We start from the raw sequence: 25,220 nt of genomic DNA, 5'->3' as shown, positions 1-25,220 counted from the left end.
GCAAGAAGCAAGATGTGCCTCGAACAGGGCTCCCAGTAGGTAACCGCAGGCGCACCTGTGTGCTCTGCCATGGCAGAAGAACCTTTGGTGTGATAGGAGCGTCCTGAATCAGGAAGGTGAGGTCAGGGGCATCCACACCTTTGCCTCCTGGGCACTGCACGCTCCCTCCCCTCAGGTGTCCAGGAAGGGCCTGCAGGTTAAGTGATGGTGCAGAGTGTCCTTGAGTCAACTCATGCTTGTGCTGTCCTGGTGTGTGTTCCAGGGTCCCCGTGGCCTGCCTGGTGAGAGAGGACGGACTGGCCCTGCTGGCTCTGCGGTGAGTAATTGACAAGACCAAGAGCCACCATTTGTCCAGCACTTTCAAGTTGACGAGGCACTTGCATTTAGGGTTATTCTGCCTGACCCTCAAAACAAGCCTGCGAGGTGTAGAGAGTATCATCCTCCCGTGAGGATTCACTCTAGTGTACCCGTCACAAATTCCCAGGCTGGGTCTGCAGTCGGGGGACTGGGCGTGGGCCATGGGAGGCTGGGTGGTAAGGGCAGGAGTATCCTTAACCAGCCTCGATTATTCAGGTAATCCCCTCAACAGCCCCACCTGCTCCCCATCAACCCCGTTCGAATTTATGGACAGACTTTAGTTGGCTAGAGTACTGTGCTCCTCTTTGTTCTTTCTGGTTGCTCAGATGCTGCCCTAGAAAAGTATTAACAGTCCAGGGTCAGCTCACATACTTGACATTGGTGCACTGCTGGTGACACTATGATATACCAGTGGCCACCACTTCACGGACACTCCCTCTGTTTAATACCTGAGATGCTTAGTCTCATCCAATCTTCCCTCAAATCCTGTGAGGTAGATTCTATTGTCCTCCCCATTTTAGAGAAGAAACCGAGGCACCGAACGGTTAAATAGCTTAAGACAAACTATACTTTGCAGCCTCAGACTCTGGTGGCCTCTTGTTAATGGGGGAAGTTAAGAGCACGGGGATTTGCCATGGTGGAGGGTGCAGGTGTTTAGCTCTGATCCCTTAGCAATCGAGAGCCCTTGTGGGCGCCTGGTCAGGCGAGTGATGCGATGAAAGCTGTGTTTAAGAGAGATTATGCTCTCTTGTTGATTTCACACCCAGCCACCCAAGCCCTGAGGCCCCTCCTCACCGGTCCTTGCAGGACCGGCCAAAGTAAATCAGCTTCACTGGGTTTTACTGCTTTCCAGATAATGTATCTGTTTTGGCAGAAATTTCCCTCAAAAGCAGGTCAGTGAAATACCAAGCAGCCTCGACCCCCATTTGTCAGCCAGAGCTGTTGAAGTGGCTTGTCCCCGGGTCGCTTTGTGTGAGGGGATTAGAGAGCGCTGGACCTGCCGAGAAACACTGCGATTTCGGCAGGTTGTCAAGACCTGGCTTGTGGGGGCCATGGTGGCCACACTCCGTGAGGGGCACAGATGAGCTGCATCCCTGTTTTCCCTCCTTCCCGGGCACAGTAGACCCTGCTTCTCGCTCCTTCTCGCTGATTCCTGTCCCCGTGGTAGTCAGGCTGGCAGGGTGTGCACGGGATTAGGCACAGAAGATTGACAATGTCACGTAGTTCCAAGCGCAGGTCGGGGTTCAAGGCCTGGCCAGGGACTGGGCTGGGTTGGCCTCTGCCTGCTGTGGTCACGTGCCCCCCACCTTGGGCCAGACGGTGCCCACTCCCCAGCCTTGCTGCAGGAGGAGCCCTGGATGCCCGCCCAGCTCTGGCCTCCCGGGCGGCACTCCAGCTCCCCCTCACTCACGGCCAGCCCAGGCCTCTCCTCTGGCTGACTCCTGGAGGGTGGGTGCTTCTCGAAGCGGCCAGGCTAGTCCAGAGGGGGCTCTGGCCAGTGCTGAGGCTTTATGTTCCCCGTGACACTTCCTTCGGTTAAGTCTTCTCTTCCCTGTTTAATGCCAATGGGGAGAGTCTCAGGAGAAATGGACCATAGCCAGGAGGAAGAGTTGAGTCTTCTTTAAAACAGGAGCTCCCCCTAAAGCATCCTTCTTCAGCTTCCAAGGAGAAGCAGAGGCAGGCAGACAGGGCTCAGCTGAGGTCCTCCAAGGACCAGGTGCCAGGCCCAGCTCCACCTAGCCTAACGGTCCCCTGGGCCTTGAGGGGCCTTGAGAGAGGCACTAGGGGTGCTCACCACAAACCCAGGAGAAAACCCTCAAAGGGCAAGGCCTGTAGAGGAAATGCCGGCAGCCTTGCCTTCCTGTGAAGGAAGTCTTGGGGCAGATGTGGTCCTCGGGCTCTGCCCGGTGTCCTGTCCCCATCACAGAGCTTCTTCCTGGGCTGCTGGCAGATGTCCTGCAGCTTCTCTGTTTTCCATAGAAGCAGGTGGTTTTATGGGTTGGAGGATGGTGGGGCGCAGATCCTGGAGTTAACCAAGCCTTAACCAGGGAGGTTACCGGAGTCCGGAGAGTGCTTCCTGCTGTGACAGGCAGGAGGCACTCAGTCAGGGTCGATGCTTGGCTGTTTTGCTCTCCTTTGGCCCAGTTCACCGAATCTTTAAACGATAACTCAGCCTTGAAGTTAGGGATACTTGGGGTCTAAACGGAAGTTTAAGAAATGATGAAATAGGGATTCCCTGGTGGCACAGTGGTTGAGAGTCCGCCTGCCGATGCAGGGGACACGGGTTTGTGCCCCGGTCCGGGAAGATCCCACATGCCGCGGAGCGGCTATGCCTGTGAGCCATGGCCGCTGAGCCTGTGCGTCCGGAGCCTGTGCTCCGCAGCGGGAGAGGCCACAGCAGTGAGAGGCCCGCGTACCGCAAAAAAAAAAAAAAAAAAGAAATGATGAAATAGCTGGAAAATTACCCAGGCTTTGTTAAGCTGAGAATAAGCCCGCTGCCCTCCTGGTTCTCCCAGCCGCCCTGGAGGACCTGCCAGCCTCGTGCTCAGCCCTGGGGTACCATGGGGGTGGGCTGAGGCAGGGAGGGACTGGACGTGCGCGCGCCTCTGACGGTGGCTGCTTCCTTCTCGCTCGCAGGGTGCTCGGGGCAACGATGGCCAACCCGGCCCCGCAGGACCTCCGGTAAGTTCGCTTCAGCCCAGGCAGGTCTGCCTGCGTCCCAGTCAGCAGCCCAGTGAAGTTGCAGTGTTTACTCGGTACGCAGGCCATGCTCTGGCTTCTACTGGAAAGGAGGAGAAATAATTTTTCGTTACTGCAAGAGCACGTTGAAGAAGCTTTGAAGCAGCGGGTCATTTTTCTCAGCCACCCTTTCGGTAGTTTTCTTGAGGAGGGATAGAGAGGGAGGTGAAAGAATCGCCCGCTTCTCACCATGTATTTAGTCAGAAACCTGCTTTGCCTTGTGAAGCCAGGCTTGGGGACACTGGCAGTGGGGACAGTTTTCACCCAGGGACTTTCGGCCACAGGGATGTAGGGCAATATTGGTACAAAGGTGGGACGGCACGTGAGGCGTGGGGGGCGGGGTCTCACTCTGGAGGCTGGAGAGAGTCTGCCGCGAATCAGCATTCACCTCTCCATCCACTTGCTTCCTCCAGGGTCCCGTGGGTCCTGCTGGCGGTCCTGGCTTCCCCGGTGCTCCTGGTGCCAAGGTGCGTGTCCTGCCCGTTGTGTCAGGAAGCCCGCTTTCCCCGTAACCCTTGCTGACTGCCCCCTGGATGACCCCCTTCCCCGCCCCCTTCCCTGTGGAGGCGTGTCCCCCACCCACTCCCCACCTCCACTCTCCACGGAAAACGAGGAAAAAGCCAGGCACTTGGCAGAGTCACCAGCTGGAAGGGAAAGTAAGATGGAATGATAAAAAGCTGGAGATACAGTTACAGCTTCAGAGTGGGGCAAGGCAGAAAAAGGTGGGGAGACACCTGAGACCTGGGAGGGAGCAGAAGACCAGGAACCAAAGGGAAGAAGGCAAAGCTCAGCCGACTTAGACCCGGAAGAGAGTCGGAGGGAAATGGGCTCAGAGATGGTTCCACGCTTCCCTCTCGCCGCTGCTTCATTTGGGGGCCTTGGCTCTCCCAAGCCGTGTCAATAGAGTTCTTCCAAGGATTAACAGAGGCCAGTGGGAGGCCAGCCAGTTCAGGGAAAGGCCCCTGTGGCCCAGGAGGGATTCCAATGCGCGTGTGTCCCTGGGAATTCTCTCCTGGTGCCCGCCAGGAGATGAATAAGGAGCCTCCATGCGGTCACTGGCATCAGGTTGCTTTTTCCCTCCTGGGGGTTTCCATGGCAACCAGACAGTGTCTGAGGCCCCAGGAGCCCGGTGAAGGAGACCCATTGTGAAGAGGGACAGCGGAAGGTGAGGGGGCCTGACCTTTAGAAAATAATAATTACAGAAGTAAAAGCAAGAATGTTCCGAGAAGAAACCTGAGGAGGCTCTGCCCTCCCTCCAGGTCATCCGTCTTCCCCAGGGACTCTGCTGTCCAGAGAGCCTAGATCGCAGCCAGTTGTAACTTTCAGGAAAAAATGAAAGTAAAAGCAGAGGCCGTTTTGGGAAAAGTAGTGTTGGGGTGCTGGACCCAGCTTGCTTCTGGCTCCCTTCAAACAGGCTTGGCCCAGAGCCTGGGTCACACATCAGCCAGATACAAGCCAAGTGGTGCCCCGAGCTGAGCTGTTTGAGAGCCTCAGTAAAAGAGAAAATAGGTAGGGAAGGGGAGGTAGAGGTGCCTGCCCGTCTCAGCCATCTGTCCATCATCCCCACGACACTGGGCTGGCAGGGTCCCCCAGCTTGGGCTTTTCTGAACGGTGCTGATGGAACGAGCACGATGCCCAGGCTGTGGCATGAAACTGTGTGCTTGCTATTGGTGGTCACCGTATAGGGGGCAGATGGAGAGTAGAGTGGGTGGGGTAGGAAGTCATCAGGGCAGCGAGCTCAGCCAGGCGGCCCACGTGGGAACCCGGGTGCTCCGGACACAGCTTTTTGGTGCGTGTGTACAGCTTGCCCTGAACTGTTGCTGGCCCACGAGGTCTCTGTCCCCCTGACTTGCCCTCACTCCATCCCTCCCTATCTCTTCCCAGGGTGAAGCTGGCCCCACCGGTGCTCGAGGTCCTGAAGGTGCCCAAGGTCCTCGCGGTGAAGCTGGTACTCCTGGGTCCCCCGGGCCGGCTGGTGCCTCTGTAAGTGTAGCTTCTCTTTCGCCTGAAGGGTCTGGGGTCTGAGGCCTTGGCACACTTGACTCTGTGCTTAGCTATGAGGGAAGTGGCATCTCAATCATGAAACCTTCATTCTGGCTGAACGCCTGCCACCCCCCGCCCATCTCTAGAGACATGTCTCCCTCCGTCGCCCATCCTCCCCCTGAAATGTCCAGCAGGGCCATGCCTGGAATGGACGGCTGCTGCTGCAGCCCCTGGACCTGGGGCCTGGAGGGCTAGAGAGGGCTGGGGTTTATTCTTTGCTGCTTATTTTATAATGACAGTCTCCTTTTTCAGGGTAACCCTGGATCTGATGGAATTCCTGGAGCTAAAGGATCTGCTGTGAGTGCTACCCTTGGACTTGGCACCTCCCCGTGGGGTCAGTCCCTCCTTGCCCCCTCTCCTGATGCCTCTCTCTCTGCTCATGCTGATAGGGTGCCCCTGGCATTGCTGGTGCTCCCGGCTTCCCTGGGCCCCGTGGTCCACCCGGCCCTCAAGGTGCAACTGGTCCTCTGGGCCCGAAAGGTCAAACGGTAAGATCCAGGATGAAGCCAAGCGCCCCAGAGTCAAAACCGCCATCCCTCCTTCCTGCGCTCACACCGTGTCCTTTGGTGGGGCGCCTTTAAGGGTTTCAGGAGGTAGGGACAGGGCCGCGGAGAGAACCGAGTGTGAGAACCTGCCTTTCTCCTTTGTTAAGGGTGAGCCTGGTATTGCTGGCTTCAAAGGCGAACAAGGCCCCAAGGGAGAACCGGTGAGTACCTGGCCACCACGCCTGGCCCACTGCCCACCTCTGCAGGAGCTCTGTCCCCTAATCCGGGTCGTCTCAGGCCGTGTCAGAGACGAGATATGACAAGGTTGAGAAGCTGTTGCAGCTTCAGCTCCCATCGTTGGCCTGACCAGCTTGACCAGTTTGAACTTTATACTCTCTCTCTTCCCCCTGGGGCACTTCTGCTCTCCCCCATCCCCCCACGCTGATCCTTTGTGGCCTCACTTCCCCAGGTCCCCCAGCCCTGAAACAATAGTCACAGCCACTTCCTCCACACACCAGGCCGGTGCTTGCCCCAGGGCCTGGCGAAGACTCACCCTATTTCTCTTTTGTGCTGGTTCTCAGGGCCCTACTGGTCCCCAAGGAGCCCCCGGTCCTGCTGGTGAAGAAGGCAAAAGAGGGGCCCGTGGAGAGCCTGGTGGTGCTGGGCCCGCTGGTCCCCCTGGAGAAAGAGTAAGTGGGCCAGGAGTCCCCACGCTCATTGGGGTGTGACCTGGAGATGCAAGTCCGGTCCCTGTGGCTCTGGGTCTTTGCGGAGTCTGTGGCCTCCTAGACGTCCTACTTCTCTTTTCTCCACCCACCACCATGGGGATAGGAAACCTTCTCCTTCTTTGTATCTCTCCACCCCCCCTCCCCGGGATGGCATGAAATAGTTGTAGCTCCTTCCCAGAAAGGTGGGGACAGGCCCAAGAAGTTAATCGCTCAGAATCTTGCAGGCCGTAGCTACTGCACCACAGAAATTATGGTTGGCGGGTTCGTAGGATGGACCCCCTGGGGTCTGGCGAGGCTCTCTGCAGCCGCGGTTGGGTCAGGGGCCACCCTAACTCAGTCTCTCCTCTCCACGTCTCCCTAGGGTGCTCCTGGCAACCGTGGGTTCCCAGGTCAGGATGGTCTGGCAGGTCCCAAGGTGAGTCGGGGCACAGGGGCTGGGGCCCCCACATCACTGGTCAAATGGCTTTCTGCTGACCCCTTGCCTCCTCTTGTGTAGGGAGCCCCTGGAGAGCGAGGGCCCAGTGGTCTTGCTGGTCCCAAGGGAGCCAATGGTGACCCTGGTCGTCCTGGAGAGCCTGGCCTCCCTGGAGCCCGGGTAAGTAGCAGAGCTGCTTTTGTCCTCGGCTTCTGACTTTGAGCAGACCCCTCATGCCCTGCCCCACCTGGTCCCTCCGCCCCTGTACTGCCAGGTTTGGGCGGTCCTGAGGCTGCCCTGACACCCATCCTCTTCTCTCTCCTACACAAAGGGTCTCACTGGTCGCCCTGGTGATGCTGGTCCTCAAGGCAAAGTTGGTCCTTCTGTAAGTCCATCATCTGGGGTCGTTGGGAGGGGTTGGGGAAATCCTTGGGGAGGCAGATGGGAAAAGAGACAGGAGTTGGGTAGGGGCAGCCCGTGAATTTTGAGAATTGGGGTGGGGGACAGACGGTAGGTACTAGGGCCAGGTGTGGCCTGTGCAGTGGCTGTTGAGTTCTGGAAATGCCACCCCCTTGTGCATTTGGGCCTCTTCTGTTGGAGGAAGACAAAGCAGGACGTGCAGTTTCAGGGACAAAACTTATAAGCGAAGGAGGTGCCTTGCCGCCGATGGGGCCTGTGTGGGCTGCTGTTTGCGAACTCGGTCAATCCCACGTGCTGTCTGTCTGGCCAGTGCCCAGCCCTGAGCCTGCTACGTAGTAGCACTTAGTAGATACTGGATGGACAAATGTGGTCGAGCGTCCGTGTTCTGAGAATGGTGTCCTCTCTTTCAGGGAGCCGCTGGTGAAGATGGTCGCCCTGGACCTCCAGGTCCTCAGGGGACTCGTGGGCAGCCTGGTGTCATGGGTTTCCCTGGCCCCAAAGGTGCCAATGTAAGTAATCACCTGCCCTTCCATTTCCTTCCATATGGTGCTACTACCTCCCTGCCCCTGGGGAAAGGGATGGCCCTGAATAGAGTTATCCCGAGGGCCATGATGAGCAGAATCCATGGTACCCTGGGCAGCTTGGACCTCCACGCCCCGTAGGAGTGAATGTGATCGGGGGAAACGCAGGGCTCTTTAGAGCCCTTGGGACATCTCAGCCATGACGTTGATCCACGGGGCAGCGCTATCAGTTCACACCTCTGAGCATAAGAGAGGTGCTGACACTTGGCTTTGGCCTTTGCTGTCCGCGAGGCCGTGACCTCAAGCCCCAATCTCCCAAGCTGGCCGTACCCCCCGCTCCCACCAGAGCCCTCCACCTTATGGCCCTGCACTCTTTCTTCCAGGGTGAGCCTGGCAAAGCTGGTGAGAAAGGACTGCCTGGTGCTCCTGGTCTGAGAGTAAGTACCCTCCCCACTGCCCATGCCTTAGCGTTTGCTGCACCCCTGCAAGGAGAGAGCATCCCTATGGCATGCTTCTGGGACCCCTAGTTGGCAGTGTGGATTCCTGTGGCTGAGCCCATGCTGCTCTGGGGCCCTGCTCTGGGAGTCCGCACGGGGAGACTTCTGATCGCTGACAGCAGCCCAGAGAGATGGAGGAGGCTCCCATGCTGAGAAGGACTGAGGGAAAGAAGGGGGCCGGGGAAGGACAGGAAGGGAAGGTGTGGAAATGGAGTTCAGGCAGGGGATCATCTAGAAACTCTGGGCCACACAGTACACCTGCCTGGTCCTGGGGTCTGTAGAACTGAAGAAGAGTGTATCAGTACATCACCCCTTTCTCTCCCCTCTAGGGTCTCCCTGGCAAAGATGGTGAGACAGGAGCTGCAGGCCCCCCTGGACCTGCTGTAAGTACCTGCCCAGCCTCTCCAGTTGGCCTGTGGGCAGGAGCTTTGTGGGTAGAGGTGGGGAGTAATGGAGCTGACAGGTGTGGGTCTGGGCTGATCCAGGACACCTGGCCCAGCCTGAGCTGAGGCAGGGCATCCCAGGAGGCAGCCTGGACCCCATCGGGGTTGTCAGGGGTGCGGGCCACTGGTGGGAGGACAGCGAGGCATGCACATCTTGCTTGGGCAGTGGGGCAAGGTGTCGCCTGCCCTCCTGCGGGCCGGCCCCAGGCCCCTCTAGGCCTAGATGAGGCTCCCAGATTCTCTGGAGGCTGGCTTAGCTCGCCTTTGTCTTCCTCTGCAGGGACCTGCCGGTGAACGAGGCGAGCAGGGTGCTCCTGGGCCATCTGGGTTCCAGGTAGGCGGCTGGATCCCGTCCACACGCAGGGCTCTGGGGCAGCAGCAGTGCCCCCTTGAGGGGGACCCAGGGATGAGTCTTCCCTGAACCCCCTCCCCTACACCTGCTCTCGCACTGTGCTGGCCTCCCTTCAGGGCGCGGCAGCAAACACACTCCTTTCCTAACCAAGTCACTTTGGTTTCTAGGGACTTCCTGGCCCGCCCGGTCCCCCAGGTGAAGGTGGAAAACCAGGTGACCAGGTGAGTTTGGGGCTCTTTGAACCTGTAGCCTGTTTAGGTGGGAAGATCTATTCTCATGCCCAGGAGGCAAGGGTAGGAGGGGGCACAAGGAGCCCCATGAGGCCAGGGAATGTCCAGGACCTGCTGCCCAGGTCTGAGCTCAGCCCCCAGCGGGAGGGCAGCTCAGCCAAGGATCTGGGACAGAAAAGCCTCTGCTCTCTCACACATCCTTTGTTCTTCAGGGCGTTCCTGGTGAAGCTGGAGCTCCCGGCCTCGTGGGTCCCAGGGTGAGTGTCCCGTCCACTGTTTCCGCGCGGCCTCCTTGGGCCTGCTCCCTCCCGTGTGGTTCTGCTGTGCATCCCAGCACAGCCGCCCTGGGTCTCCTCTCTCTCTGGGCCTCCGCCCCATCTCTCTTGCCTGACTCCTCTTTGGTGTCTCTGTCACAGGGTGAACGAGGTTTCCCAGGGGAACGTGGCTCTCCCGGGTCCCAGGGCCTCCAGGGGCCCCGCGGCCTCCCTGGTACTCCTGGCACTGATGGTCCCAAAGTGAGTGAGGCGGGTCCTGCTGGCGGGGGTCCTCTGGGCTGGAAGGGGAGGGGGCTCAGGGGGGATGAAGATGGAAGGAGGGAGGGATGGAGGATGAGACAGAAAGGGGTCTGGGCAGAGGAGGAAGGGAAGGAAAGGGGGCTTGGGGCCTGGGGGGCCCAGGGGAAGTGCTGCCCTCCACAGACTCCTCTCCCACCGCAGGGCGCAGCTGGCCCAGGTGGCCCCCCTGGGGCTCAGGGCCCTCCAGGTCTGCAGGGGATGCCCGGTGAGAGAGGAGCAGCTGGCATCGCTGGGCCCAAGGGAGACAGGGTGAGTACCAGGCTGAGCGTGCTTCCGCCACAGCTGGGCTTCCCCACACTCCCTCCCGCTCCCCACGGCACCAGGCGGTGAGGGTGGGTCCCTGTTACCCTCTTGAGGAACTTGGAGACCCCTCCCAGGCTCTCCGTTTGACCTTGAGTGACATCCTGCCCTGACACTTCCCTCCGTCTCACTTCTGTTACTCCTCGTCACCCACCCTGAGACTGCAGCAAATCCCTCTTGGCCAGGCTCTGAGCTCTGCCTGGAGCCCCATTCAGGGGGGCACTGAGCTGGCAAAGGGGATCTTGGAGTGCCTCCCTAAGGTGGCCCGTTTTTCTCTATCCCACAGGGTGATGTTGGTGAGAAAGGCCCCGAGGGAGCCCCCGGGAAGGACGGTGGACGGGTAAGTGGATGCTGGTTGCAGGCTCCCTGGGGTTGGGATGGGGACGGATGCAGGGGACCTCATGCACTCAAGGGACAGAGGGGCAGCGTGTGAGCATGGTCTCTGCTCCTATCTCAGTTTTGTGGGCTGGGCAACTACAAGGACTTCCCTGTCAAAAGTGGGGGCCCCAGGGTGAGAGGGAGCTCTGGGGGCCACGCGAGGGTACACCAAGGTCCGTTGGGTGCAGCGTCTCCAGGATCCCTGTTGGACTCCGTGTCCCTGGCTGCCTCTCCCTGCCCCTCACTCCGCCTTCTCTCCCCCAGGGTCTGACTGGCCCCATTGGCCCCCCTGGCCCGGCTGGTGCCAACGGTGAGAAGGTGAGTCGTGGATCCCTTTCCTCGCTCTGCCTCACCTCCCCCATCGAATCTCCTTCTCATCTCCTGCCAAAGACTGCTCTCTCTTCCCCTCGCTCGATACCTGTCGGCCTCCTGCCTTGCAGCGGCTGCAAGGAGTGGAGGGTGGGGGATCCTCTTAGAGGCAAAGTCACGGCCGTGTGCACCACCGAGGACAGCAGTTGGATGGGGGTATGGGTGTCTTCAGCAAAGACCCCGAGTAGGTGCAGGTATGGCCAAAGCAACAGGGGGAGAACATGCCACGGGTCGGAGGGGAGACCAGAGCCCCCGTCCCCCCGTCAGGGCTCCCTGGATGCACTTTGCTCTGGAAGGGCCCCCTCTCACCCTACATCCCTCATCCTTGGCTTTTGTCCACCCCCCCACCACCCGCTGACCCACTTTAGGGAGAAGTTGGACCTCCTGGTCCTTCAGGAACTGCTGGTGCTCGCGGTGCCCCGGTGAGTATCTACCCCTGAGCCTGGCCCTGCAGGCCCCCCCGGGCACGGCTCCCACCCTGCCCTCTGGGCCTGGGGGTGGGAGGAGAGATGAGAAAGGAAGGGAGAAGGCACGTCCCTCCCCCATGATGTGATCAGGGTCCCCAGATCCTCTGACCGCGAGAGGCTTTCTGACCTGGGTCCCTTTATTTAGGACGGAGAGCTTCCCGACCTCCTTCTCTCTGAGGGTTACTGTGCAGTAGGCTAGGCTGGGCCAGAGCGGGCTCTGGGCTCACAGGAGGGAACAGAGCAGGCCGGCAGCTGAGCCTCACCCCTCCCGGCCCTCTTCTCTCACAGGGTGAACGTGGAGAGACTGGACCCCCCGGGCCCGCTGGATTTGCTGGTCCTCCTGTGAGTATCTCTGTCCACCCTCCCTCCCTCCCTCCCATGCCCTCCACTCTGGCCAGCTCGAGTCATTCCCAAAGGACACCTTCCCGCCTGCGGGGGAGGGAAGGACAGGATTTAAAGAAGAGGGAAGTGGCTCCTCTGCGTCCACATCTCCACAGCGATGTGACAGTCCTACCCGAGACTCGGTGTCCAGGCCCAGGGTGGACGCACACACTCACACAGTCTCTGGCCCCTTTGGAGGAACCTCGAGTGTTTTGCCCGCACTCACTGGCCTCCTCCTTCCCGGAACAGGGTGCTGACGGCCAGCCCGGTGCCAAAGGCGAGCAAGGAGAGGCTGGCCAGAAAGGTGACGCCGGTGCCCCGGGTCCTCAGGGCCCCTCTGGAGCTCCCGGGCCTCAGGTGGGTAACACTGAGCTCCCCCTGGCAACCGATCCCACAGGGTAGGCGGTGCTGGGTGCCGGGATTGGGGCCTGGGCAGGCAGAGGCGGCTAGGAGGCCTGGGGATGCCCGCCTGTGTTTAGGGCCCTCCACCCAGCAGACTCCGGAGCCTGCTGCTGCAGCCACAGGAGGCGGAGGCTGCAGGGAGGAGGAATTTGTGCCCAGGGGTAAAGGTTCAAGGAGCCAAGCTGGCTTTCAGAGCCGTGGGTGTGGGTGTGGGTGTGGGTGTGTGGCTGGGGGCCGACACAGGGTACCAGCCGCTGGGTCTCCCTGAGCACAGAAGGCCTGGGGCAGAGCGGCCAGTCTCCTGGGAGACCTTGGACTGGCTCTGAGAACACCTGATGGGCCTGCCCTCCCCGAGGGCTCCTAGAACACGAGTCTCCTATGGGTCGGGGTGGCAGGCCCACCTGTGACAGCCTCTCCAGGCTGGGATTTTAGTGCTGACAAAGCTGCGTCTTTGAGAACCGAGCTCTCAGGAGTCCACGGTGTGGGCTCAGAAGGGACCCTCGCCCAGAAGCCCACAGCCCTCCCCCGGGGCGATGGGGCCTCACCGTCTCCCTCCTTCCTCCCCAGGGTCCTACTGGTGTGACTGGTCCTAAAGGAGCCCGAGGTGCTCAAGGCCCCCCGGTGAGTGAGGCCCCCATTCCCACCGTCACTGGGCCGGGTGGAGGGCACTGTAGGGGCAGTGGCTTCTCGCGCACCCACCCCCCAGGCCTCAGGAAGGAGGCCTGGCCTCAGAAACCCCACCCCGCCTCCTTCCCTCTCAGCCCGAGCCCCTCCCACACAGAGCCCATCCCACAGCCGGGTGGGAGAGAGGGCGCCCCTACAGCGCTGACTGCCCCAGCCTCATCCTCCCCCTGCAGGGGCTGGAGGCTGAGAAGCTGCAGCTGTCTGAGGCAGTGGCCAGACCTGGGGGCCCTTTCTCCCTCTCTAGCTCTCCCCTTGCTGCCGTGCGCCCCTCGCCCCTTTCCAAACCAGCCTATGAGACCCCCGCCCCCAAATTTGATTCTTGGGCCTCCTGAGGGTCTGAGGTACTCAGGGTCCTCCTCTCGTCACATAGGGAGCCACCGGATTCCCCGGAGCTGCAGGCCGCGTCGGACCGCCAGGTTCCAATGTAAGTGCTGCCCCCGGCTGTTTCCTCCCTAACTCCAGGCATGGGAGGCACAGGCAGGGGTCGAAGAGTCTGGCCCAGTCCCCCACATGTCTTTGTGCCCATCCCCACTCCTGGGAACAGTAGTTAACTGACCACAGGGACCTGCCCTCCTTGTAGGCAGCTGGGAGCAGGGCGGGGGGCCCTCTTGCTGGCCACGGTCTTCTGGCTCCGTGGGCAGGACAGGGCTGGTACAGTTGCTTTCATCGTGGACGCACACTTCTTGAGCACACTGTGCTTTGTAAGAGTGTCTGCATCTTGCTCCTGGGGAAAGTCCCCCAGCTCACCACCACCGCCAAGTGCAGAGGGAGTGGGCGCAGAGGCTTAGCGGCCAGGGGTGAGGCTGGAGCTGTTCCTTGAGGACCAGTGGTGGGACTGAGGCCACAGGGAAGGAGGCAGGAGGGAGTCCAGGTAGATCAGAAAAAGGAAAGTGTGCAGAGGCCGGAGAAGCCAGGCTGGCTTGAAGCCAGAGCTCACGGGGGAGAGAAGATGGAAGAGGTAGCCCGGGGTGGGGGTCAAGCTGCCCTTAGGGTGGAGGAAGCCCCCAGAGGGTCACCGTGGCTTTGGCAGCCTGGAAGGATGGTGAAGGGTGAGATGAGTTCTCACGTCCTGCATTTGCTCCTTCTAGGGCAACCCTGGACCCCCCGGCCCCCCTGGTCCTTCTGGAAAAGATGGTCCCAAAGGTGCTCGAGGAGACAGCGGCCCCCCTGGCCGAGCTGGTGACCCTGGCCTCCAAGGTCCTTCCGGGCCCCCTGGCGAGAAGGGAGAGCCTGGAGATGACGGTCCTTCTGTAAGTCCCACCCCAGGCTGGGGAGCCCAGGGCCAAGGTCCCTGGAGCAGAAGTGTGAAGGGCACGTGGGCTCACAGAGCCCAGAGTGGGGGAAGCACGACTGTGGGGCTGCCGGGGAGGGGCGGGCGCTGCAGAGAGAAGTGCCCTGACCCCTGCAGTGGGCAGCTGGCCACCTCACGGATGGGCGGGGGGCGGCTCCGTGTCACCTCTCAAGTTCTCACCTCCCTCCTCTCCTCCCTCAGGGTCCCGACGGTCCTCCAGGTCCCCAGGGTCTGGCTGGTCAGAGGGGCATCGTTGGTCTGCCGGGGCAGCGTGGTGAGCGAGGATTCCCCGGCCTGCCCGGCCCATCGGTGAGTGGGGATGCCCCTTCCTCCAGGCGAGCTGGGCCCAGCCTGGCTCAGGTGGAGGCTCTTCACCTGGTGCTCTCGGTGGCCTGGCCACCCCGAGGCTGCCACCACTCCATACCGTCTGAACTGACCCCCGGTCAGCGCTCTCCCCAGAAGGGCTCAGAGGGGCCTCAGAGCGCGCACTCCTTCTCCTTGTCGCTGTCCCCCAGGGTGAGCCTGGCAAGCAGGGAGCTCCTGGAGCATCTGGAGACCGAGGTCCCCCTGGCCCCGTGGGTCCTCCTGGCCTGACTGGTCCTGCGGGTGAACCTGGACGCGAGGTGTGCAGTGGGATCCACTGTGGGGTAACCCGTTCTAGGGAGAGGGGAGTCCTGGAGAAGGGGGTGACAGATGGGCCGAGCCCAAGCGCCCAGATGTGATGGGAGGGTGGTGATGGGAGAGAGAGGGCACGGAGACTAAGAGCTGGGCCCACGGCGGGTAGGCAGGAGGAAGCTGGTTGAGAAAGCCTTGGCTGGAGGGAGGGCACAAACCTGGGCTCCTGAGGGAGGATGGGAAGCAGAGGCAGGGATGGTGGGCAGCTCTGATGGCGTGTTTCCCTTTGCGCAGGGAAGCCCTGGTGCTGACGGCCCCCCTGGCAGAGACGGTGCAGCTGGAGTCAAGGTGAGTATCGGGGTCTCACTCAAGGCGAGTACGGTGGGGCGGGGAGGACATTCCATTGGCCTGGCAGGGCTGGGGTCAGAATCACATCTCTCCTTGCCTCTTCCGGAACGTTCCTCTCTGAGCCGGAGACCTCTCTCCTGACAGGGTGATCGTGGCGAGACCGGTCCCTTGGGTGCCCCCGGAGCCCCAGGGCCCCCTGGCTCTCCTGGCCCCGCCGGCCCAGTCGGCAAGCAGGGAGACCGAGGAGAAGCTGTGAGTATCTTCGAGTCAGTAAAAGCCACGGTGGAGGAGGGTGGCTGCGTGGGTAGGGAGCTTTCCACCACCCGCCCTCCCCGACCCCAGGCCCTGGGCGCGTCCCTGTCCTGTGCTCTGACGCTGCCCCCACTCTCCCCACAGGGCGCACAAGGCCCCATGGGACCCTCAGGACCAGCTGGAGCCCGGGGAATGCCAGTGAGTATCTGAGCGTCCTGTGCTGGGTCCCCGACAGGCAGGTCCAGGGGGCAGCAGGGACCTGGGGCTCCTTGGCTCGGGTGAGGCTGGCAGAGGCTGGCCTGAGCTGACCAAACCTGTGTCTTTGTGTCTTGTTCCCAGGGCCCTCAAGGCCCCCGAGGTGACAAAGGAGAAACGGGAGAGGCTGGCGAGAGGGGACTGAAGGGACACCGTGGCTTCACTGGTCTGCAGGGTCTGCCCGGCCCCCCTGTGAGTGCCGCAGGCTGCGCTTGGTTCCCCAAGGCGTCCCACTTCACAGAGCCCACTGGAGTTTCCCATGCTGCAAAGGCGACTGGGGATCATCCTGAGAAATGTGCTGGGCCTCCTCAGGGTTGGAGGGAGAAGCACATGGAAGGGGCGCAGGGGCGGGACGTGTATGCGCTCCCCCAACTCCCAGTATATATACGTATTCAAGAAGGCCTCCTGACGTGGAAGATGGGGCCCTGTCCGTGCTGACCTCTGACCTTTGCCTCTTCCTGCTGCACAGGGTCCCGCTGGAGACCAAGGGACTTCTGGTCCTGCCGGCCCTTCTGGTCCCAGAGTAAGTGAGACGGAGTGAACCCTTCCTCCGGGGTGGGACCAGAGTGCTGGTCAGGTGTTTGGTGAGGAGGGAGATGTGGCTGCTTCTGGGGAAGCCTCGGGCTCAGGCGCCTCACTGAGCAGCAGAAGTGGGACTGGCTTGGTGACACTGTGGCCAGAGAAGTACCTGAGGTCATAGGACGACCACGAGAGCAGCTCTCGGCTGTCAGACAGACTCCCTGGGAATAGGATTTTACAAAGAGGATTGTAGGGAGTGAGAGAGCCGTGAGGCCGTCCTGCCGGTTCTTGGCCACAGGGAGACCAGCGTGGGGTTCCATGACTGAGAAATGGGAAAACCTGGGAAGAGAGCAAGCTATGAGTGCTGCCAGGACGGCCGCCTCACCAGCCCCGGCTTCTCCGGGACCTTCCCTTCGTTGATGGCTCTCTTCTCACTGCCTTTCTCCCTCCCGGCCTGCAGGGTCCTCCTGGCCCTGTCGGTCCCTCTGGCAAAGATGGCGCTAATGGAATCCCCGGCCCCATTGGACCTCCTGGACCCCGTGGACGTTCAGGCGAAACTGGCCCTGCTGTGAGTGTCCTTCCTGCTGTCTGGGGTGTTCCCGGCACCGGGAGGCTTGAGCTCTCTGATGCGAAGGGCTTCTTTCGGGGCATCAGCCTGCAGCTAATGTGACAGCATCCTTTATCCTGGGAGCTCCCTGGAAGTTCAGAGTCCATGAGACATAGAAGAGAGGGGCTAATGAAAAAACAGGGAGGATTCTATGGTTTTCTTGGTCTTGGCCTGCTGCGTGCACGCGCGCACACACACACACACACACACACACGCACACACCCAACCTCATGGGACTGGGAAGAAGACATCCTAGTACATTTTAGCAGGTGGGGATGGACACAGGAGGGGCGTCTCCCTGTAATTCCTGGCTGATTTCTCTGTTTCCTGCTGCAGGGTCCTCCTGGAAATCCTGGACCCCCTGGCCCTCCAGGTCCCCCTGGCCCTGGCATTGACATGTCCGCCTTTGCTGGCCTAGGCCAGAGAGAGAAGGGCCCCGACCCCCTGCAGTACATGCGGGCCGATGAAGCAGCCGGCAACCTGAGACAGCACGACGCCGAGGTGGATGCCACACTCAAGTCCCTCAACAACCAGATCGAGAGCATCCGCAGCCCCGAGGGGTCCCGCAAGAACCCCGCTCGCACCTGCCGGGACCTGAAACTCTGCCACCCTGAGTGGAAGAGCGGTGAGCCCGGAGGGCAGGATCCCCGCCCCGGAGAATAGGAAGTCAGCCCGCTGGGCACGGCCCCCTTCAGAAGGAGGGGCAGAGTCGGGCCTGGAAGGTTCTGGCACTGGTGGTGGCTCCCCCATTTCACAGCAGAGAAACTGCAGCCCTGGTCCCGTCCTGCCATGGCCACATGGTGGAATTGACTTCAGGGTAGAGTTCCATCCACCGGGCAGGCCCTGCCCCTGTCCCTTTGCCTGCCCCCCTGTTTAGCCCTGGACCTTCCCATCCGGGTCTCCTCGCCCGGATCCCTCCCTCTCCCCTCCCTTTGGCCGCATGTGGCCCTCACGCCCTGCTCCTCTGCTCCTGGTGTCCCCGTAGGCCTTTCTGTCACCCCAGGCAGGCCTGGCCCTCTCGGGAGCGTGTGTCTGTGCCTGTCTGAGCCCCGATGGGGTGTTGCCTCTCCGCTGCAGGAGATTACTGGATCGACCCGAACCAGGGCTGCACCCTGGACGCCATGAAGGTTTTCTGCAACATGGACACTGGCGAGACCTGCGTCTACCCCAGCCCAGCCAGCGTTCCCAAGAAGAACTGGTGGAACAGCAAGAGCAAGGACAAGAAACACATCTGGTTTGGAGAAACCATCAACGGTGGCTTCCACGTGAGTCCCCGCTTGCTCTAGGCCAGGGACGGTGCCTCAGAATCCCCCTCTGCTTTCTCCCCGGCAGTCTTTAGCGCCTTGCTCACATTCTCACTGGATGGGGGCGGCGGGAGAGTTAAGGGGAAGAAGGAAAGAGGAGGAGGGGGATGTTTTCCCACTTCGAGGTGGAGGAAGAGTCCTCGGAGGCTTGCTCCACTCCCCGGAAGCAAACGTGTCTTCCCAGTGACCCCTCCTCAGCCCCCTTCAGCTCCTGCGAACCCCGCTCGGAGGGCCCTGTCCCCCCGGGGCCTCACGCCATGGCTCTCTGCCCCTCCCAGTTCAGCTATGGAGATGACAACCTGGCTCCCAACACCGCCAACGTCCAGATGACCTTCCTGCGCCTGCTGTCCACCGAGGGCTCCCAGAACATCACCTACCACTGCAAGAACAGCATTGCCTACCTGGACGAAGCCGCTGGCAACCTCAAGAAGGCCCTGCTCATCCAGGGCTCCAACGACGTGGAGATCCGGGCCGAGGGCAACAGCAGGTTCACGTATACGGTTCTGAAGGATGGCTGCACGGTGAGTCAGGCCGGCTGGGCCGCCAGAGAGATGAGCCGCCCGGGGCCCCGGGCTACAGCAGGCAGAGGGCTGGTCCATAGCAGGCATCGTGGTCCTAAAGGGGCACGAGCGCCACGGGCTACGTGGGGACGACACGCAGAGCGACAGGTGAGGGAGAGGGGCCTGTTGTTCTGTCCCGTCCCCTCCCTTGGCTCAGCGTGTCCGGTGACTTGGAGTAACATTCATGCGATGTGTGTGGGCCTCTGCCCTCGCAGGCTGGGTCACTGTGGACAGTGGGGAGGAGAAGGGCAGGGGGAGCAGGCCCTGCTGCTGAGGACTGGAGTCGAGGCGGAGGCCAGTCCAAGAGAGGTCTAGGCCCCCCGCGTGTGTTCTGTACCTTGTGTTCAGTTTTGGGGTCCAGGGCAGCTGGCACCGGATCGTAAGGCATCCACCGACTCTCCTCTCTTTCTCCCCTAGAAACACACCGGTAAGTGGGGCAAGACTATGATTGAGTACCGGTCGCAGAAGACCTCACGCCTCCCCATCATTGACATTGCACCCATGGACATAGGAGGGCCCGAGCAGGAATTCGGTGTGGACATAGGGCCTGTCTGCTTCTTGTAAAAACCCGAACCCAGAAACAACACAATCCATTGCAAACCCAAAGGACCCAAGTACTTTCCAATCCCAGTCACTCTAGGACTCTGCACTGAATGGCTGACCTGACCTGACGTCCATTCATCCCACCCTCTCACAGTTTGGACTTTTCTCCCTTCTCTAAGAGACCTGAACTGGGCAGACTGCAAAATAAAATCTCGGTGTTCTATTTATTTATTGTCTTCCTGTAAGACCTTTGGGTCAAGGCAGAGGCAGGAAACTAACTGGTGTGAGTCAAACGCCCCCTGAGTGACTGCCCCCCAGCCCAGGCAAGAGAACCCCCCCTTCGGGTGCCGGGCGCAGGAACTGTGTGTGTCCTACACAATGGTGCTATTCTGTGTCAAACACCTCTGTATTTTTTAAAATGTCAATTGATATTAAAAACAAAAAAATTATTGGAAAGTACATATTGGCTTGTGCTTTGTTCTTTATTTTTCATTAGTCCTGGAGTCTGTGGGCAGGACAGAATCCTCTTTCGTAAACTTTGGCACCAGGTGGAACCCAGGGGTGAACTAGGAACAGAGACCAAGGTTTGGGAAGGAAGGCACACGAGAGGGGGCGGCCTTGTTCCTGAGCATAAGCTCAGACACACCTCCAGGCGGATTAGTGCAAGAGAAAAGATGCTCTCTGAACTCCGACGGGGAGGTGGGGCCTGAGTCGTGCCACTCGGGAGAGACCAGAGACGCCCCGAGGGAGGGGGGGGTGCACGGTGCCGGGGGGAGGGCAGGGGAGGGAATCCACAGAGGCCCACGATAAGTGCACACAGTCAGACAATCTATTTATCTGTATCTTTCCCTCAGACTTCAGTTCAAGGAGAAGTGTTAGTGCTGAACACTCGCCCCACCCCTTATTCCTTTTTCCTGGCCCCCGTTCCTCACTTGCTGGGCTGGCACCTAAAGCTTCCATGGATGTCTTCTCAACACACGGAGGGACAGCCGGTCCCTTCTTGCCTTCCAAAGACTTGTGTTACGTGGGGCAAAAATGAGGAAGTGGTCACCTTTTCCACTAGAGGGGGCTAGTTCCTGACAAACTAAAAGAGTGAATCGCAAACATAAGAACACACAATTAGAAGAGCTATCTCATAATTTAAAATAAATAACCCTTCTATATACCAAGAGAGCTAGTGGGGGCAAGGGGGAGAGGTCTGCGGACGCTTATGGAAGCCTCTCAGACCACACACGGAGCTGCACAGCGGAGTCTGGTTCCAACCTGTCAGCCACACTCAGCGCCTATCCTGCTCCCTAGCTCACTTCACTGCCCACAGTGGTGTCAGAGCGACTTATTCCAAAGCAGCTCAACAGATCGTGAGCATCAGCTCAGTCCCTGGTAAGAGGAGTCCCATTTGCATCAGGATATAAAGCTGATCCCTCGTAGCCCACCCATTTCCCGGGTACCCAGTCAAACCTAGAAATAAGAGCAACTACTGCATTGGTAACTGATGAATGAACCAGAAGGGAAGAGAAGCAGCGGGACAGAAAGCCCTGCATCTGTGGTCAGATCAAAACGCACCACCCTGGGTGACAGTACTGCACTACAGTATTACTGCCCCCTTGTCCCGACCTGGGCCAGAGGCTCACCACTAATTCCCATGATCCCTGATGCCCCAGGAAAGGCAGAAGGTCTCTCGAGGCACAATAACCTCTCAGATAACGTTCTGACCCCGGCGGGACTGAGTGGACAGACCTGGCTTACTAGCTGTAGGCCTCAGTCAGGCTACTGTTCCTTTCTTGAGCTTCCTCGTCTCTACGAAAGTGTCCTGCCTCCAAGGGCTTTTGCTTTTTGCACTGAGTGGAACCCAGGAGTCTGACTCCAGTGAAGACTTGCTCAGGACCCTGGATCCTGGGTAAATCACAGACCAACTTCTGAAATAGTTTCCCCTTCTAAGCAAGAGAAGAAACACAGAATGCACAGAATGAATCTCGAGGTGATGAAGAAGCTTACTTATAAAGGCAAAGAATAAGGATTATTTTGCCCAGAGAAATACTTAGGACCCCTTAGATTCATGTAGAGCTTTTACAAACAGGCTGATTCTTTTTTTTTTTTAATGTGGACCATTTTTAAAGTCTTTATTGAATTTGTTACAAAATTGCTTCTGTTTCGTTTTGGTTTTTTGGCCCTGAGGCATGTGGGATATTAGCTCCCTGACCAGGGATCGAACCCGTACCCCTTGCATTGGAAGGTGAAGTCTCAACCACTGGACCACCAGGGAAGTCCCCAGGCTGATTCTTTTAATAGTTTCACATCTGGGGCTAGAATCCCTAGAAGGACAGGTGACCCAGCGGTCTCAGGGATCCTGCTTTGGGGTAACTAGTGTTACAGAACAGACGGTGGAAGCATATTGTGGCCTATATGGGACCCAGTGAGTATCAGAGGCTTATCATGGCATATGAAACATCTACCTATGACTCTGGACAAAAACGCATAGAAAATGCAATCCTTAGCATATAGCAGGTGCTCAATAAATACTTTTTTGGAACGAGTAAATGAATAAATGGAGATTTCAACCAGGGGACATGGTGTAAGTACTTTGAGAGTTAAGAAAGAGGTCACAGCAGAGGCCAACCCAGAAGCTACAGAGAAAGATCTCTGGTGAAACTTCATCTCCAAGAAACACATTCCTGCACTCCAGTCAAGATGGTGGAGTAGAAGGATGTGGAACTCACCTCCTCCCACAAATACATCAAAAAATACAAATGGAAAAATTCTCACAGAATACCTACCCATCACTGGCAGGAGACCTCAAACACCTGAAAGGACAAGAAGGATCTCCACGTAACCGGGCAGGATGAAAGGAAAAAAAAAAAAAAAAAAAAGAGGAAGTGTGATGGGACCTGCTCTCCTGGGAAGGAACTGAAGGAGTGGCGAGGTTCCTGCACCCTGGGAAGCCGCCTCACTGGTGGGGAGATCAGTCAGGACAGAAAGGGAGCTCCAGAGGCTCAGAGGAGAGCACAGTTGGTTTGTGGCAGGCAGAACAGAGAGAGACGTACACAGGTGGTCCATGCCACTTCTCTGTGCACCCCAGCATGAGATGCGCAGCTGCTGGTATGGGTGGGGGTTGGGTGCTGGAACGCGGGGTTTAGAGAACAGACCTGGGGAGAGGACTGCTGTTGGCTGCACGGAGACAGCCGGAAGGGGCTGGAGTGTGGTACAGCCGCAACTGGGGGTGTTTGCAGAAGCTCGAGCCTGCCACAGAAGTGAAGTGCCATTAAGTGGCGTACAAAGGGAGGGGTGGGGCCGCCATAGCAGCCTCTACAGGCTCTGGGAGCACGCACTCAAGCCACCACCTCAGTGGGCCGCTGCCTGGGTGGGCTCCCGCCTGGGCTGGGCTCCCACGCCCCAGCCACCAGCGGGTTGCCCACGTGCAGAGGAGGGGCTGAAATCACAGCTGAGCCCAGGGGCCACGCAACTTAGGAAGCAGGGCTGAAATCTCTCCCTGTGCGGCTGCCTCGCTCAACACCTAGTGCAGGCTCTGATCACCACAACGCCAGTCACACCTATCAAGGGGATAACGGCCAGCATACACTAAGGACAGATGTGACAGGCATCCATACTAAAAACAGCCCTCGCACCAAAAATATTAAACCTAAGCAGGTTACACAGGGATGTTCCCCCATATAAATAGCCCTCCAAGACCACAGTAGATAATTGTTTCTCCTAAACTCATAAAGCAACAGAAATATAAGTAAAATGAAGAAGCAGAGGAACCGCTCCCAGTTAAAAAATCAGAGAATTCCCCTGAAAGAACAAGTGAAACAGATCTCATCAGTCTAACAGACACAGAGTTCAAAAAGGAGATAATGAAAATACTGACGGAATTAAGAAGGGCTATTGACAGAAATGCAGATTACTGTAAAAAGGAATTAGAAACTATAAAAAAGGAACCAAGAAAAATTAGAGAACTCATTCGCCAAGAGGAAAGCTGAGCTAAAGGCAATGAATAGCAGAATGAATAATGCAGAGGAGCAAATAAGTGACCTGGAAGACAGAATAATGGAAAGCACCCAATCAGAGCAGCAGACAGAAAGCCAAATTTTAAAAAATGAAAGCAATATAAGAGACTTATGGGATAATATAAAGCATGTCAATCTATGCATAATAGGGATCCCAGAAGGAGAAGAAAGAGAAAAGGGAATTGAAAACGTATTTGAAGAAACTATGGCTGAAAACTTCCCAAACCTAGAGAAGGAAACAGATAACCAGTTACAGGAAGCGCAGAGGATCCCAAACAAGATGAACCCAAACAGACTTACACCAAGACATACTATAATTAAAATGGCAAAAGTTAAAGAGAGGATTCTAAAGGCAGCAAGAGAAAAACAAAGAGTTAACTACAAGGTAACCCCCATAAGGCTGTCAGCTGATTTCTCTACTGAAACGTTGCAGGCCAGAAAGGAGTGGCAAGATATATTCAAAGTCCTGAAAGGGAAAAGTCTGCAACCTAGGATACTCTACCCAGCAAGATTATCATTTAGAATAGAAGAAGAGGTAAAGACTTTCTCACACAGGCAAAAACTAAAAGAATACAGCAATACTAAACCTATCCTAAAGGAAATATTGAAAGGTCTTCTCTAAATAGAAAAGAAGAATCTACAGGGAAGAGAAAATCACAATTGGAAAGTAAATCACTTAAATAAGCCAGTACACAGATTTAAAGAAAGACAAAACAAAAAATTTCTGTGAAAGTGATGGTAACGACAATGAACAGCAAAAGGATGAACGTGAAGATGTAAAAGAGGACATCAAAATCATAAAATGTGGGGGAGGACAGTAAGAAAATGTAGATTTTTTTTCCTAGAGTGTGTTTAAGCCTGTATGACTACCAGTCTAAAGCAAGTAGATATAGGAAGGGGTTAATATACTTCAAAAACAGGGTATCCAAAAATCAAAAACATACAATAGATTCACAAAAACCAAAAAGAAGAGAACACAAGCATGTTACAAAAAAAATCATCAAACCACAAAAGGAAAAACAAAAAAAGAAAGGGACAAAGAAGAAATATAAAATCAACGGGAAAACAAGGTTTAAAATGGCAATAAATAACATATCTATCAGTAATTACCTTAAATGTCAATGGACTAAATGCTCCAATCAAAAGACACAGAGTGGCAGACTGGATAAAAAGGACAAGAGCCTACAATACGCTGCCTACAAGAGACCCACTTTAGGGCAAAGGACACACATAGATTGAAAGTGAGGGGATGGGGCTTCCCTGGTGGCACAGTGGTTAAGAATCCACCTGCCAATGCAGGGGACACAGGTTTGAGCCCTGGTCCGGGAAGATCCCATATGCCGTGGAGTGGCTGCGCCCGTGAGCCACGGCTGCTGAGTCTGCGTGTCCGGAGCCTGTTGCTCCGCAACGGGAGAGGCCACAACAGTGAGAGGCCCGTGTACCGCAAAAAGAAAAAAAAAAACAAAACCTTGAGGTAAATGACAATGAAAGCACAACCATATGAAATCTATGGAATGCAGCAAAAGCAGTTCTTAGAGAGAAGTACATAGTGATACAGGTCTTCTTTAAGAAACAAGAAAAATCTCAAACAACCGAACCCACCACCTAAAAGAATTAGAAAAAGAAGAACAAAAAACCCTAAAATTAGCAGGAGGAAGGGGATTATAAAGATCAGAGAGGAAATAAATAAAATAGAGATTTAAAAAAAACAATTAAAAAAAATCAATAAAACCAAGAGCCAGTTCTTTGAAAGGGTAAACAAAATTGACAAACCTCTGGCCAGGCTCACCAAGAAGAAAAGAGAGAAGACCCAAATAAAAAAATAGGAAATGAAAGAGGAGAAATCACAGCTGATACCAGAGAAATACCACAAACCACGAGGATACTATGCACAATTATATGCCAACAAATTTGATAACCTGGAAGAAATGGACAAGTTTCTACAAACATACAGCCCACCAAAACTGGAGCAAGAAGAAACAGAGGGACTTCCCTGGTGGCTCAGTGGTTAAGAATCCGTCTGCCAAAGCAGGGGACATGGGTTCAATCCCTGGTCTGGGAAGACCCCACATACCGCGGAACAACTAAGCCCGTGAGCCACAACCACTGAGCCCATGTGCCACAGCTACTGAAGCC

General features: G+C 57.4%; 1 protein-coding gene across 1 annotated transcript in view; it reads left to right on the top strand.

Moving 5' to 3' along the window:
* Positions 1 to 19,617, top strand: part of COL2A1 (collagen type II alpha 1 chain) — a 30,876-nt gene extending 11,259 nt beyond the window's left edge. Inside the window, exons 16-54 of the mRNA XM_089920622.1 lie at positions 263 to 316; positions 2,995 to 3,039; positions 3,510 to 3,563; positions 4,981 to 5,079; positions 5,392 to 5,436; positions 5,529 to 5,627; positions 5,792 to 5,845; positions 6,206 to 6,313; positions 6,714 to 6,767; positions 6,849 to 6,947; positions 7,099 to 7,152; positions 7,598 to 7,696; positions 8,092 to 8,145; positions 8,535 to 8,588; positions 8,929 to 8,982; positions 9,168 to 9,221; positions 9,443 to 9,487; positions 9,647 to 9,745; positions 9,947 to 10,054; positions 10,392 to 10,445; positions 10,748 to 10,801; positions 11,221 to 11,274; positions 11,608 to 11,661; positions 11,950 to 12,057; positions 12,670 to 12,723; positions 13,157 to 13,210; positions 13,875 to 14,036; positions 14,279 to 14,386; positions 14,593 to 14,700; positions 14,987 to 15,040; positions 15,185 to 15,292; positions 15,437 to 15,490; positions 15,632 to 15,739; positions 16,017 to 16,070; positions 16,527 to 16,634; positions 17,010 to 17,298; positions 17,751 to 17,938; positions 18,256 to 18,498; positions 18,955 to 19,617. Of these exons, the coding sequence (XP_089776748.1) occupies positions 263 to 316; positions 2,995 to 3,039; positions 3,510 to 3,563; positions 4,981 to 5,079; positions 5,392 to 5,436; positions 5,529 to 5,627; positions 5,792 to 5,845; positions 6,206 to 6,313; positions 6,714 to 6,767; positions 6,849 to 6,947; positions 7,099 to 7,152; positions 7,598 to 7,696; positions 8,092 to 8,145; positions 8,535 to 8,588; positions 8,929 to 8,982; positions 9,168 to 9,221; positions 9,443 to 9,487; positions 9,647 to 9,745; positions 9,947 to 10,054; positions 10,392 to 10,445; positions 10,748 to 10,801; positions 11,221 to 11,274; positions 11,608 to 11,661; positions 11,950 to 12,057; positions 12,670 to 12,723; positions 13,157 to 13,210; positions 13,875 to 14,036; positions 14,279 to 14,386; positions 14,593 to 14,700; positions 14,987 to 15,040; positions 15,185 to 15,292; positions 15,437 to 15,490; positions 15,632 to 15,739; positions 16,017 to 16,070; positions 16,527 to 16,634; positions 17,010 to 17,298; positions 17,751 to 17,938; positions 18,256 to 18,498; positions 18,955 to 19,101 (3,495 nt within the window). The 3' untranslated portion in view covers positions 19,102 to 19,617. The remainder of the gene's footprint in view (positions 1 to 262; positions 317 to 2,994; positions 3,040 to 3,509; positions 3,564 to 4,980; positions 5,080 to 5,391; positions 5,437 to 5,528; positions 5,628 to 5,791; positions 5,846 to 6,205; positions 6,314 to 6,713; positions 6,768 to 6,848; positions 6,948 to 7,098; positions 7,153 to 7,597; positions 7,697 to 8,091; positions 8,146 to 8,534; positions 8,589 to 8,928; positions 8,983 to 9,167; positions 9,222 to 9,442; positions 9,488 to 9,646; positions 9,746 to 9,946; positions 10,055 to 10,391; positions 10,446 to 10,747; positions 10,802 to 11,220; positions 11,275 to 11,607; positions 11,662 to 11,949; positions 12,058 to 12,669; positions 12,724 to 13,156; positions 13,211 to 13,874; positions 14,037 to 14,278; positions 14,387 to 14,592; positions 14,701 to 14,986; positions 15,041 to 15,184; positions 15,293 to 15,436; positions 15,491 to 15,631; positions 15,740 to 16,016; positions 16,071 to 16,526; positions 16,635 to 17,009; positions 17,299 to 17,750; positions 17,939 to 18,255; positions 18,499 to 18,954) is intronic.
* Positions 19,618 to 25,220: the final 5,603 nt, after the last annotated feature.

The sequence above is a fragment of the Delphinapterus leucas genome, chromosome 11 (assembly GCF_059928025.1).
Source record: "Delphinapterus leucas isolate spDelLeu-1000000601 "Yukka" chromosome 11, BTC_Dleu_Yukka2, whole genome shotgun sequence".
In the NCBI taxonomy this organism is placed as follows: Eukaryota; Metazoa; Chordata; class Mammalia; order Artiodactyla; family Monodontidae; genus Delphinapterus; species Delphinapterus leucas.
The sequence above is the reverse complement of the archived record's forward strand: the minus strand, read 5'-3'. Positions and strand labels throughout refer to the sequence as shown.